General features: G+C 46.0%; 1 protein-coding gene across 4 annotated transcripts in view; it reads left to right on the top strand.

Moving 5' to 3' along the window:
• The window catches only part of GRIN2C (glutamate ionotropic receptor NMDA type subunit 2C), a 90,808-nt gene extending 78,058 nt beyond the window's left edge, over positions 1-12,750 (top strand). For all 4 annotated transcript variants that reach the window (XM_033139252.1, XM_033139250.1, XM_033139249.1 and 1 more), the window contains exons 9-13: positions 2,401-2,630; positions 3,816-3,976; positions 5,913-6,100; positions 7,684-7,916; positions 11,097-12,750. In XM_033139252.1, the coding sequence (XP_032995143.1) occupies positions 2,401-2,630; positions 3,816-3,976; positions 5,913-6,100; positions 7,684-7,916; positions 11,097-12,647 (2,363 nt within the window). In that variant the 3' untranslated portion in view covers positions 12,648-12,750. The remainder of the gene's footprint in view (positions 1-2,400; positions 2,631-3,815; positions 3,977-5,912; positions 6,101-7,683; positions 7,917-11,096) is intronic.
• Positions 12,751-13,685: the final 935 nt, after the last annotated feature.

Genomic DNA, 13,685 nt, shown 5'->3' with positions numbered 1-13,685 from the left:
ACAGGCTGATCCGATCCAGCTCTGAGTCGTGTCAGCATCTTTTGTGTCTGAACTGTCAACAGCTGGCCGGAGCAGCCAGCCTGATTTGTAGGCTCGCCTGTAAACTCCGTGAGCGGCTCCTCCTGTTAACAGCTTCCGCGTCTTAAGTGAGCTGGGCAGAAGATTTCTCACAGCTGCTTGGAGAAGCTGTCAGCCCCAGGCCAATCCTACTATCCCTGCCCTTGATAAATGCTCATTAAAACTTACACATCCTGACATGTGGGGAATGAAAAGGCTTCTCGGGTGCTGAGAGCTAGGTCCCACCTCCAGCCACCTTTGGCTAGCCTTTTCCCGGGGAGAGCTCCCTGAATGCCACCGTCCCACTTGACCTCTGAGAATTTGCTGCTGAAGGTGGATCAAACAAAGGTAAAAGATGCTGGAAGTCAGGAGGAGAGAATAGCCAAGAGCCTGGAATAAAAATATACAACCTATTTTTAGCTTTCATCATCCAACTCTGTAAAAAAAAAAAGAAACCTCTGGCAGAGTGTGAGTGGCTGGTACCCTGCTGCTTCCTTCACATTCTGGGTTTCCGATTTTAGGGTGGGTTTTTTTGTTCTTTGGCTTGTTTGTTCAGTATCGTTGCATTCCTAATTTAGAAATGGCAGCAGAATCTCATAACTGCAAACAGGGGGTAAATGGAAATATGAAGAACTCGCAAACGTTCCTAACTGTGCCACTGTCCCTCCTTTGGCATCATTATTACCACGACAAGGGACTGATGCCAATGTCTCCCACCTTCAAATCACCTTCTTCCTGCCCAGTCGAGAAAACAAGGTCCAGAGTGTGGCCTGCCATGTGCGTTGGGCCGGTGACATGTTGGGGCAGCTCCATGGTTGTCAATGGCGGCCATGAAGTCCTGAGACACCCCAGAGCCAGCTGCCTTGGCATGGATGTTGAAGTCTCCTAGAACCAGCAGTCTGAGACTCCTCAACATCGCCTCCGAGACCAGCTCTGACAGCTCAGGCAGGGAGACTGCTGGGCAGCGAGGTGGGCAGTAAACCAGCAGAATCCCTAATCTGATCCGATTGCCCAATGCCAGGAACACGCACTCTAGATTCCCCCCTCCCCCAACTGGACAGAGAGCCTGGAGATAGAGAATCTCTATAGACCACAGCAACTCCCTCTCCCTGACCCTCGAGTCTGGCCTGATGCTGCACTGAGTACCCAGGTGGGCACAGCTGGGTGAGACCAACTCCACCCTGTTCACCACCCAGGTTTCAGTAATACATGCCAGATCAGCCTCCTCATCCATAATCAGATCATGGATGAGGGAGATTTTATTCTGGGCTGACCTGGCATTCAGCAGCAGCAGTTGCAGACCCTGAAGGCTGGCTGATCTGACAATCACAATTCCCCAGGTTGGAGGGGGGACTGGCACGCGGCACAGCCACTAACTGCCTGTGCTGTGTGCCCCTTATGCAGCCTGCCCCTCCTCCCACACCATACCTCCCCCTACCCAGAAACACTGTAATTGGGTCTCCCCCGCTCTTTTCCTCCCAGACACATCCCACAAAACGCCTTTACAACTCAGTTAAAAACAGTTAAAACACTAAAAAAAAAGAAATTAAAAGGATATAAAAAATTAAAAGCAATTTAAAAGAAGAAGCCCTCTCTGCTGAGCAGTAGCATCAGCAGCCCTTATAAAACCTGTCAGGCTCCACCCTGGGCCAGGTGGAGAGAGGCAGGAGCAGGGCCCTCTGGCTCTCAGCAAGGTGGTCCTAGAAAGTCTGAGATCTGCTTAATTGAAGCCCCACATTAATTGTTTGGGTTTTGAAGTTTTCCCCTGTACTCATAGTGTCTAGATACTTATAAACAATAAATGATGAAGATTCTCAGAATTCTCAATAGGCTATACTGGAAAGGCACTCCAAGTAAGATCTTGGTGCATATTTGGGTCTTCTTCAGTGTCGTTTCCCAGGCAAGCTCTGTTGCTAATCTGCCAGCATTCTTGATACTGACTGTGTCTGAGTTGAGCAGTAAAAAGGTTGCAGCAATTGTTGCAAGTCAACAAAGGTCAAACAGATTACAAGGTCTCTTAAGTACACTGTTGGGTTCTGGATTGCCCTGGTTCTCTCCTCCTTGGCCTTCGGCTTGTCAAACCCTGCTGTGCCTACATCTTTAAATACAAGTGCGTGTCTTTGCTTAACAAATGGAAGAAGCAATCCCTTCCCAAAGCAAATCCTGCTCACGTGATGAGTCTTAGCAGAAATGGTGGCCAGAAATATTTTAGCAGAGATCTCCAAAGTAACTGAAATGGCACGTATTTTACTTCCAAAAGTTTACAATGAACAAAAAAGGCTTCTTACTTGTAGCAAGAAATACCTGCTGCCTACAAATTGCTTTCCCTTCCATCTTTTCTAGAATCTGGGGGGCCTTCCTTCACTATTGGCAAGTCCGTCTGGCTGCTCTGGGCTCTGGTTTTCAACAACTCCGTTCCTATTGAAAACCCCAAAGGGACTACAAGTAAAATCATGGTGCTCATCTGGGCTTTCTTCGCCGTCATTTTCCTGGCCAGCTACACTGCTAATCTGGCAGCTTTCATGATCCAAGAGCAATACATTGATACTGTCTCTGGGCTCAGCGATAAGAAGGTGAGGAATGCTTGAGCAATGGTGGCAAAGGGAATGAATGCCAAGTGCTTAGGCCCAGGGGTGCAACATTTTGTAGCTTCTCACAAGGAAGATGTGCTAGTGCTGACTGAATGGTAGGGCATAAACTCAAGTTTGTTACATTTGCTGGCTTTGGTAAGCAGCTAGAGGAAACCTGATAGCTTTTGGTTACCAAGGGAAGTTAAGCCCACACAAAAGTGTCCCTTTCTGTGCCCCCCTTTGCATCTGTAAGGCTGAATCTGCTCATCTTGGCTTTCTTCGCCGTCATTTTCCTGGCCAGCTACACTGCTAATCTGGCAGCTTTCATGATCAATGGCTCTGCTTTTTTACTCTCAAAGTTTCTGACCTCTGTATTACTGACTCCCAAGACACTGTTGCAACATGGACTATAAATTGAAATAAGTAAATGTAGAAAATTATGCTAAAATGGTGGTACTGAAGTACACACTCAGGTTGCCTCCAGACTGTCAAGTTTTATACAGTGGCTAGAGTGTTGGACCAAGACTTTGGAGACCAGGGTTCAAATCCCCACTCTGCCATGAAGGTCACTCGGAGGCCTTGGTCAAGTCACTCCTTCTCGGCCTAACCTGCCTCACAGGATTGTTTGTGAGGGTAATATAGGGGAGGAGGAAAACTATGTATGCCATCTTGAGCTTCTTTGAGCAAAGACGGGTTACATGCAATACATTAAATAAATAAAAACTATTTTGTAGGAGGGATTTAAGCACATACCAAAAATTTAGGTTTGCAGCCATTCAAGTGGATTAAAGCGCTCTGTCACCCTGGTGCAACAAACCTGTTTAAAAAAATAAATGATCAGTTTTTTGTGGTTTGGAAAGTGGCAAGGAAATGCACTGAAAACTGTGGGATGAACAGTTGATTTAATGGGAAGGTATATAACCACTGCACAAACAAATCGGGATGAATCCATGATGAAGGCTGATGGTTATATAACCTCCCCACTAACAAATTGGATCAAGTGCCCAGTAAGGGCCAGGTCTAACCTCCAACTAAGCTTTGTGCAAGCAACTCAGGGCTGAACGCTCAATAGTTAGGTTGGAGGAGCCCAGAGCCCCTTCTGAAATGCGCATCCTCAAGTCTGAATAGAGGGGTGCTGCTTCCATTCTGGATCTGGCAACAGACTTGTCTTTGTGGTGTCCTTCCCAGTTTCAAAGGCCTCAGGAGCAGTACCCCCCATTCCGGTTTGGAACAGTTCCCAATGGCAGCACCGAGAGGAACATTCGGAGCAACTACCATGACATGCACTCGCACATGGTGAAGTACAACCAGCGCTCGGTGGAGGATGCCCTGATCAGCCTCAAAATGGGGTAGGTTGCTGCATTTCCCCATAAGAAAGAGCAGCCTGGAAGAAGGCCTCAAGGTATATGTGCCACACTCAGTTCATTCATGGTCAGCCCTAGCAAATGTAACTGGCATATACTTCAATAAGAACGTTGAAGTTGGTTCTGGATCTTGTTTTCTGTTTGCCTGTGAGCTTCTGCTTCAGTGATGACAGACTCAGGCAAACATTCTGATCAGTTTTGTGAATGTTCCTGTATGCCTCTCACACAGATTGACACTAATGGCATGCTGCATTTCTGACCACTTCCTTGGGGCATTCGCAGGACTGGCCACCATGTCAAAAATGGGCAGCCCGTAGCAACTTGATCAGGTCACCATCCTGTGAACAGGATCTTTATTGACTGAAGTTTCTCTACACGCTTGATGCTGTGTGAAGCAGCTCTCTGCTAATGAAGACTATGTTTCAGTATCCTGTCACATAGCTGGCTTACTCTCTGTGAGAGTGTTGACTTAAGTTCCTGGTTCTCACTGTGAATCCCTTCTCTCAGTCAGACTCCACAAACATGTGAACTAGGTATCTCTATTCTGTCCAAACACGATTATCTTTATTCTGGGTGGAGGTTTGCTTGCTGCTGTTGTGAGGTAAATGTCACAGACCGAGTGCTGGCCTATCTGGATGTTTTGGAGTATGTGTGTATCACATGTAAGGTTCTGGTCTTTTAACAATTTTGATACCCCTGTAAGCTGCTAGGTCAATCAAAACAATGATTCTCAAGCGTCTTTATAGAGGTTTCCTTTGGTGCGTGATGGGTGCGTTCCACAGTGAATGTTGGTTTCACTCCTGTAGATGTAGCTAACAAGCCTCGAAATATTTAATGCCTCCTAATTTTAGCAACAGAAGTCTCCACGTCTCCAGTTTCTGGAAGTTCAGATTTTGAATGTATTACTCATTAGTAGGAGAGTCTTCTCTCTGCTACCAGCCTCTAATTCACCCTCTAATTTCATTTGCTCCGTTCCTTTCTTTCATCCCTCTGTTGCTATCCTTTGATCTGTTGACCTCTTGTTGTCCTTTTTAAAAGGCAACTTGCACGGCACAATGAAGCTTGGAGTGCGATGTGGTATTCTAAAACTAAGGGAGTGAAAGCTCTCAGGCCAGTTCTTGTACTCACCTGCCCTAGGCTGCAGCATACATGTATGGGATAAGTGCACATTCACATTCTGTCTATGCATTTCAAGGTGGGGCTGCAGGAGCTGCAAAGGTGCAGCTGTGTGTGCACAGGCCCGAGCCAAGCAGTCCTTCCTGCTTTCCGCAGAGTTCAATGGAATTTGCTCTCATGGCCTGATAGTTTCTAAGGGTATTTCTGTGAAATTGTTTTTATGGACAGTGACTGCCCTGTTGCTTATGACAGTGGGGTAATGCTTGCTTTCGCCCAAGGCCATACTTTTGATATGGAGAAAGCAATTGCCCCCCCCCCCCTAAATCACTCAAACTGTGAGATTTTGCAGCTGGGAAAAATGTGATTTATCTTCCAAAATATGACAGTTGTGGCTGCCCTGGAGAATGTGCTAGATCCCACCATTTTGCAAACTTTTTTTTTTACATGAATTGTTTGAACAGCGTGCAGTCCCCATCTTCAGTGTTAAGAGAGGCACGAGTTGTTTCCAAAAACTTGCAAGCAAGATGATGACATGTGCTGTCTTCTCCTGCCCCTTGATTGCACTGCAAGACCAGGTTACTCTCAGTGTAGCACTTTTCCCATTGGATTGAAGCTTCTGGGACTGTCCTACAAATATGGTCAAGCCCACAGATGAGAACAGCTTCGCTTGCTTTCTTGCATCATTTTATAGCTTGGCACTTGGCACTGTGTGACCTTCTAGCTTACCAACCCCCTCAGTGTGGCTTTTGTAGTTGCTGTCCCTTAATTCCCCCCTCTCCATCTCTCTCTCTCTGCTTGATTGCAGAAAGCTGGATGCATTTATATATGATGCTGCGGTGCTTAACTACATGGCAGGCAAGGATGAGGGTTGCAAGCTGGTGACCATTGGCAGCGGGAAAGTCTTTGCCACCACCGGCTATGGCATTGCCCTCCAAAAGGACTCCAAGTGGAAGAGGCCAATTGATTTAGCCCTCCTACAATTCCTGGGAGATGGTAGGTAGTTCTCCTTCTCCTCCCCCCAAACACAATTTGCTTCCTCATCCTCAGGGGTAGTTGCCAGTAGTCTCTTACGTTTTCTCTCTCTCCAAGGGGTCACAGAACAAGAAAACCTCTGTCTTTGCAGAGTGGGGAGGGGGGGACACCTGGCTGCAACTGCCCCACAAACACAAAACAGAACCCCATTTAATCTTTATTCCCTCTCTCCTCTTTCCACTTTCTCATCCACCCCTCCATGTTCCCTGGCAAAATCACAACAGTTCTGTGTTTATTTTTAAGTGTAAAGGCATTTAACTCCCCACCCCCAAAAACTTGCAACAGCCTGCCAGAACCTCAGACCCTGAGGGGCAAAAGGGGGACAAGGATGGCTACCCCCTCACAAGTCCCTCACCCCCCCTCCCTCAATTATAGCGGTTGCTTTAAAAGGCATTTTCACATACAAATAATAACCGGAGGATAAACTGTAATTTAAATTGAAGCTGCAATTTTAAACATGTTTACTCCAAAGCTAAGGCTGCATTCCCAACCATGTCTACTGACTTCAGTAGGGCTTGGACAACTGTATGCTCGGATTCTGGCTCTCTCCACTGAGCCGTCAGCCTATGACCAGAGTTCCTTTCTGGCCATTAGGGAGAATTCTGAGGTGGTTTCAGACCACTGTTCCTCCCTGCCACACTGTTGGGTAGTCCACATTAAATCAAGCACAAAGTCTCCTTGTCAGGTGTCTGGGAAGTTATCTCTCCCTGAAATCACTTTCTCTTCCCTTCAGTAGGAAATAAAACTCTGTAGACCTTAACAAGTGATCTGTGTGCAGGGTTGGGGGAGTTCAAATGGAAGTGTTTTAAGGAAATGTCGAACATAATGGGGGATCAGAGAGCCAGAAAAGGAGACAGGCTATGGGAAAAGGCAAGGTCCGTACATTTATACGTATGATCAATGACAAATATGCCGTTATATGAACAAAAGCAAGTAAGGTTAAAGAACACACCAGAGAGTCCCTTTAATGAGTTCCTGTCACACAGTCTTGACTTGTTGTCTCTTCTCTGCACACTGCTTCTTGTGTTTTAAAGCAGAGAGGTGTTCAGTGGTGGGGTGACAGTGAGGAGCACGGGGTGAACATCCCAAATGTGGACAGCTGCTCCCAGGACTCTGGCCTGGGTGGAGACCATACCTTCTGAAATGGAAGCCCAGATGGACAGGTGCATGGCCTGATTAAGGAAATGAACTCTGCACTTGTACACATGAGCTTTATATATTGGGGTGACCCACGTGGTCCCTTCCAACTCTACAAAGGCCCATGAAGCTGGTAAGCTTAAATTTAAGCTCTGTTGGCAGGGGAAAGGTTTTTCCATGGTATAGACCCCCAGAAATGCTTAGTCCTATGGAAGGTCATGGGAACACATGAAATTTTACTTGAGTAGCCATGAGTATCTTGGCTGAGGTGGACAGTGAACACTGCAAGCCAAAAATAATCTAAATTTCTTCAGCTTCAACTATCTGTGATGCAACTAGCTGTGATGTCAATCAGAGGTGATCCCTTTGCTAGGATTTGACTGTCTTCCCTTCTTGTTGTTTCTCAGGTGAAACACAGAAGCTAGAGACTGTGTGGTTGTCAGGGATCTGCCAAAATGAGAAGAACGAGGTGATGAGCAGCAAGCTGGACATCGACAACATGGCAGGCGTCTTCTACATGCTGCTGGTGGCCATGGGGCTGAGCCTGCTCGTCTTTGCCTGGGAACACCTGGTCTACTGGAAGCTGAGGCATTCTGTACCCAAGTCTCACAAGCTGGATTTCCTTCTGGCTATAAGCAGGGTAAGATATGTAGATATGTAGTCCTATGTACATACCCCTTCTGTTTTCCAAGGCAATAGCTATGTCCCCTTTGAGATTATTCCTAATGTGACACATAGACAGTTTATTCTTCCAAGCCGCTGGTCATATTTGCATAGAGGGCTAAAGCACAGTGTTGCCCTACATGCATAAGTACAAAAGAAGGAACCAGTGCAAAGTGATAGTTCAAGCATTCCCCTCTCCTCCCCTGCAGTTGGGAGGTGGAATAAGCCAAGAATTCAGTTTCACTTTGTCTGATTCCTGGTCTGTCCCCACGTTCATACCAGGTTAAAAACACTTTCAAAACAAGGGTTATGCAGGTGGCTTAAATGAATTAAGTTTTTATTTATTATATTTCTATGCTGCTTTTCATTCAAATAAATCCCAAAGCAGCTTACAAAAAAACCCCACTAACATTATAGATCATCACAAATACAACATAAATCTCATAGAATAATTAACAAATCATCCGTAGAACATTTGCAATCTATAAAATTTACAAATCAACAACAAATAAGATAAACATCACAATTCAAGCCAGTCACATTATATGATTAACAAACCAATATGATGACCAGAAACAAATACAATGTGAAAAACTTTATGGAATGATTCAAAACTAACAAACTGAAGTCTCTGAAAGTCCTTAAATGAATCACGGTGCCAGACTTTACCCGGCGGAGAACAACCTGTGACTACATAATTGCATGAGCACTGTTCCAGAGTATTTTTCATTTTCATGTATATTATATCTATTCGAAAAAAGATTGGTTAATGAAGAGATATCTTTCTACTAACTAATTCTGAACTAATTTGCTGATGAAGAATTCTACCTAACAATAGTTGTTATCTGGAAACACTGTTCAGTATTGGATATTTGCTGATTATACAAAGCTTCACAGCTTGTTCAGTTTGTTAGTTTTGATGTTTTGAATCATTCCATAAAGTTTTTCATATTGTATTTGTTTCTGGTCATCGTGTTACTTTTGATATTGCTGACTCACATTTTGCAACACAGGGGTTTGTTTGTTTACTAACAAACCCATACAGCATTTATAATCCATAAAACGTTAACAACATAGCAACCAAAAGATATGCTGAACACATTCTCCACACATATAGTTCTATGGACAGCTTCCAGTCCTCCTCATGCCAACCTGAAATTGTAAATTTGAAAATGTATTTTTATGGAAATTCGTTTTTCCATACATAGTTCTGCAGGAATGATATGATGCCCATGGTGGCTACAGCTAAAAAAGGAGGCAGAGTGTAAAAACAGAAGCCACCTCCGCCCTGCACCATTTTTCTTTAGGGCCACCTGGGCCTTGTTAACAAAGAGTGCTCAAACCAGGCACAACCTTATGCTAGGAACTCAGCTTTGGATAGTGAACAACGCTGCCCACAGCTGCCTGCCCCTGCCCATTCTGAGCAGGGTTTCAGCTCTTAGGCAGCCACAATTCTTTCAGGTCAAAAATGCAACATGTGGACAGGGCAGGCTCAAGAAAGCCTTCCATAGTCAACCTGCCTGTGGATAAAGCAACAAGTGTGCTACTCTGTAAACCCTCATGTGCACTCAAGGAGCCGCCTTATCAGTATTTGTAGCCCAGTCAGGACCCATTTTGCTAGTACTGGTAAGACAGAGCAAGGCTTTCTGTGACAGGTTCATGAAGCAATTTGTAGAGGACTGCATCACTACTGCTTAATTTGTGTGAAATGTATTTGAAATTAAACCAATCAAAAAACAATCTTTTCCCAATTAGAAATGTACTGGAGAAAAGACCAGGAAATTGATTTGCCTGTTCCTGGTTCTACTGCATTTACATTTCGAGGCTGCACTGTCTGCTCCAACATGAAATGCCTTAACCGTTTCCTGCCAGTGCCTCACCTGATCAAAGTAAATAGGTGTTTAAAACTATTTAATGTTGAACGGAAGCAAGAGAGATTTGTTCCTACATAATCTGGATTGATTTCTAGGCCTCTTTCTCATTACAGGGCCTTTTATTGTCACCTCTGTCCTCAATCTGTTCTTAACTTTAAAATCTTAGTTTTCAGCAGTTACCTGCTTTATTCAGTCTGGTCGAATGCCATCACCTTGAGGGCCCTTAAGAGTAATGGGACATAATGAATTTGAGTAATAATAATAATAATTATTTATTATTTGGCTCCCGACAAAAAACAATAAAAACACAATACAGCATCACACACGATAAACTTCCCTGGACAAGGCTGCCTACAGATGTCTTTTAACATCTGCTGGGAGGATATTGAAACTACTGAAAAGTCCCTCTGCCCGGTTCCATATAACCTCACTTCTCGCAATGAGGGAAACACCAGAAGGCCCTCGAAGCTGGACCTCAGTGTCCGGGCTGGACTGTGGGGGTGGAGACGCTCCTCCAGGTATACTGGGCCGAAGTTCAGATAACGAGGATTCAGAAAGTGTAGGATCTTAAAACCGGGGGGGGGGGGATGGAAAGCAGAAGATAAACATATGAAATAAAATTAATCTAGTACAGTGATTCTCAAATGTGTAAGCTTGATACATTTTAACAGAATTACTTCACCTCTAAGAAACAAAACAGGAAACTTGCGATATTTCATAGCAAACAGTACATGGCAATTGGAGACTGGAATGCCAGAAGTAGTGAGAGGGAGGAAATTGGATCTATGAATGCTAGAGTGCCTGGGGGGGTCAGACATGAACAACCTTCTGGACAACCTGACTTGGTCAGCAGAAAAGGAGGAAATGTGTTTCGTATCAACCTCGTTTGGTGATCTAGCCGAGCTTATATTGGAAACCTGATCTTCCACCCAAGTTCTGAAACTACTTCAGAAGATTAAAAAATGCCCCACCCACAGCTCACCTAAACAGTTTTAGCAGAAAAAGAATGCTTCTTGGTATTTCCTTTGAATGGCTAAAGCACTTGGTTTGCAACAGGGTAAGTAGGACTGTCAATATAGCTAGCTTACCCAAGTATCTTGTTGCTCAAACATTTTGAACATTCTTCCAGTTCACTCAGAAAAATGTGGTCATTCAGTATTTGTAATGTCTGTCCTTGAACATTAAGCCCTCTTCATCCCCTTTCCAAGACCTGCCTACTTGTCACTCCTTATTTGCTTGGCTGCCATTTTGGTCACTGCCTTCCCTCTTCTCTTTCTTTCCAGGGCATTTACAGCTGTTTCAATGGAGTCCAGAATCTGGAGAGTCCTGTCCGCGTCCACAAACCAGACGTCACTGCTAACTCTGCTCAAGCCAATGTGTTGAAGATGCTGCAGGCCGCCAAGAACATGGTGTCGACAGCCAGCGTGGGGAACTCCCTGGAGAACGCCACACGCACCATCGAGAACTGGTCAAACAGGAGCGAAAACCTCCAAACCACCTTCTCCCTAAGGACTCCTCAGCTTGTTGTGCAGAACACCAGTGGGCCTACCAGGCCAGCTCCTGCCTCCAATGCAGCAGCAGCTGAGAGGCTTGGGAGGTCTCTCCCACAATCCCTCTCTCCGCTCCAGCAGTCTTTGGTGCCAGCCAGTGAAAACTGGAGAGGGACACTAGAGCAGCCGCAGATTCTTCATCCGCTGAAGTTCCGAGGCAGCTATTCTGAGGACAAGGTGCTCCCCGGTTCCACTGTGAACAGCTCCCCACACTACATGGTAAGACCCACACCTCAGACCCATGTCAGAAACCACATGCCACTTGGAAACCACCTTAGTGCTGCTCCCCACTCTCCAGTAGGATCTGCTAGGGAGCTTCCTCTACCTGAGCATAAGCATAAGCTGTCCTTGGCCAGAGGGCACACCAAGGAGAAATTCCACCACCAGAACGTTCACCTGGTGTACGGAGAAGGTGGTGACGACAGCTCAGCCCAGGTGGAGCGGCTAGCTTCCACTTCAGAGAAGCGAAAGGAGTTGGAGAGCCACTTCCCTCCTCATGCCTGTGTGCACAATTCCTTCCCCAAAGCTGACAGGACTTGCAGACCCTTTCTGTACAAAGCATCTGACTCAATAGAGCTAAGGAGAGAGAAGCCGAGCCACAGAGCTAATCTCTCGAGGTCCGGCTGGGAGCAGGAGAGACCCCAGTCTCTAGACCTATGGAAACATCACAGGAAGTCCTCAGCCTATGGGGATGTGCCAGACCTCTTCCCCAAAGCTGGCCGGGCTCCAAAAACAATGTCAGTGCCTGGAACGCATTCCTACCCTCCCGGTGCCCTTAGGCCAAGTTATACATGCAATAGGAAATGTGTGGAGGCCAACGGCTTACCTTGGAAGGACCAGCGGCTGCTGCAGTCGCAGTCTACAAGGCTCCCCTCGTACCGGGAGGCCTGCCTACATAACAGCTCAGGCGTGCACAAGGCTTCTTCCACGGTGGTGCACAAGCAGTATGCCTACATGAACTCGTACACAAACCTGCCTATCTACTGGGGGCGCCTTTACCCGAGCTCCCCGCAGCTGTGTGAACAGTCCAGTGCCACTCAGCACTGCTTCAGCCGAGCTCCCTGGTCACCTTGCAGCAGGGACTTCCTGGTCCACCAGGATGGCCAGAGGACCATGTACTTTGGTAGCACCTACAGAGACTACATGGACCGCAGCAGGGTGGACCCGACATTTCTTCAGATGGTCAATACTGAGCGGAGAGACTTCCTGAGCACCCAGAGGATGCACAGCCCTTACGCAGGAAGATCGTGGAGGAGAATCTCTAGCCTAGAGTCCGAAGTCTGATGTGGGGAAAGATGCTCGATTGGAGACTGTAGAGAAGAAGTTCATCCAGGAGGGCAAGAGACAAGACCTTTCAAGCAAGCAGTCTGCGTCTCCCTGTTAAGCCGGTGTCTCTTCACTACCACCACCACAGATCAACATAAGAGCAAGTGGCCTTTCTCCATCCTCTAATGGACCAAAACGCAAAGCGGGAGCAGCTGAAGGCACTTTAATGACTGGATTCCAAAGTCTTCCATTGCTGGGCACTGGGGTGCCCTCATTCGCGTACGACTCTCTCATGGTGGTGATTCACAGTCATGCTGCTTCTGTGGATAACTTATGAAGCATCAGTTGCAATGTCAACCATCTACATTTCAGTGCCAGTTTATTGTTCAGAGCATGGCTGTCCGTGACACAGTGGGAAATGCCCAACAGCCTCCTATTAAACAAACAAACAAACAAAATGATTAGGACTATCTTGCTTTCCCATAATGCACTGATATAAATGGAGACTGTATAAAGGACTGAAAAGTATGATATTTTTAGTGTTTTACATTACTTTCTGGATCCTCGTAAAGAGCCCAAAATGCCAAATAGAGGTTATTAAAGACACACTTCTTAAAATGTATCCACACACCCTTCCTTTCTCATTCTCTCTTTTTGGCCACATTGACAAAGGCTGCCGCCTTCAACCTCCCTCGAGTCAAATACACCAGGACATGAGACATCCCTAGATGTTGCCTTCATCTCTCTCTCTCTCTCTCCACTCTCCAAGCCCCACCAGGAGAACAAGGGTATATGAGGTATATGCATTTGCCACCTTTAGCTGGGGAATCCTGTGGTCCTTGGTTAGCTAAGAAGGCAACAGTAAATAAGTGGGGGGGGGGCATGCACCAAACTCTCTCCTTGCCATCGCTGCTTAATTCACATTAGAATGGGACTAACCTGCCATGGTTCATCATTGCACCAAGGCCTCATCTGCACTATGAATTAAAAGCAGTAGCATACCACTTTAAACAGACATTACAACTGGGACTTTGATCTCATTCTAATCACAAGATT

The sequence above is a fragment of the Lacerta agilis genome, chromosome 2 (assembly GCF_009819535.1).
Source record: "Lacerta agilis isolate rLacAgi1 chromosome 2, rLacAgi1.pri, whole genome shotgun sequence".
NCBI lineage: Eukaryota > Metazoa > Chordata > Lepidosauria > Squamata > Lacertidae > Lacerta > Lacerta agilis.
Note: the sequence above shows the minus strand (reverse complement) of the source record. Positions and strands in the feature narration are given on the sequence as shown.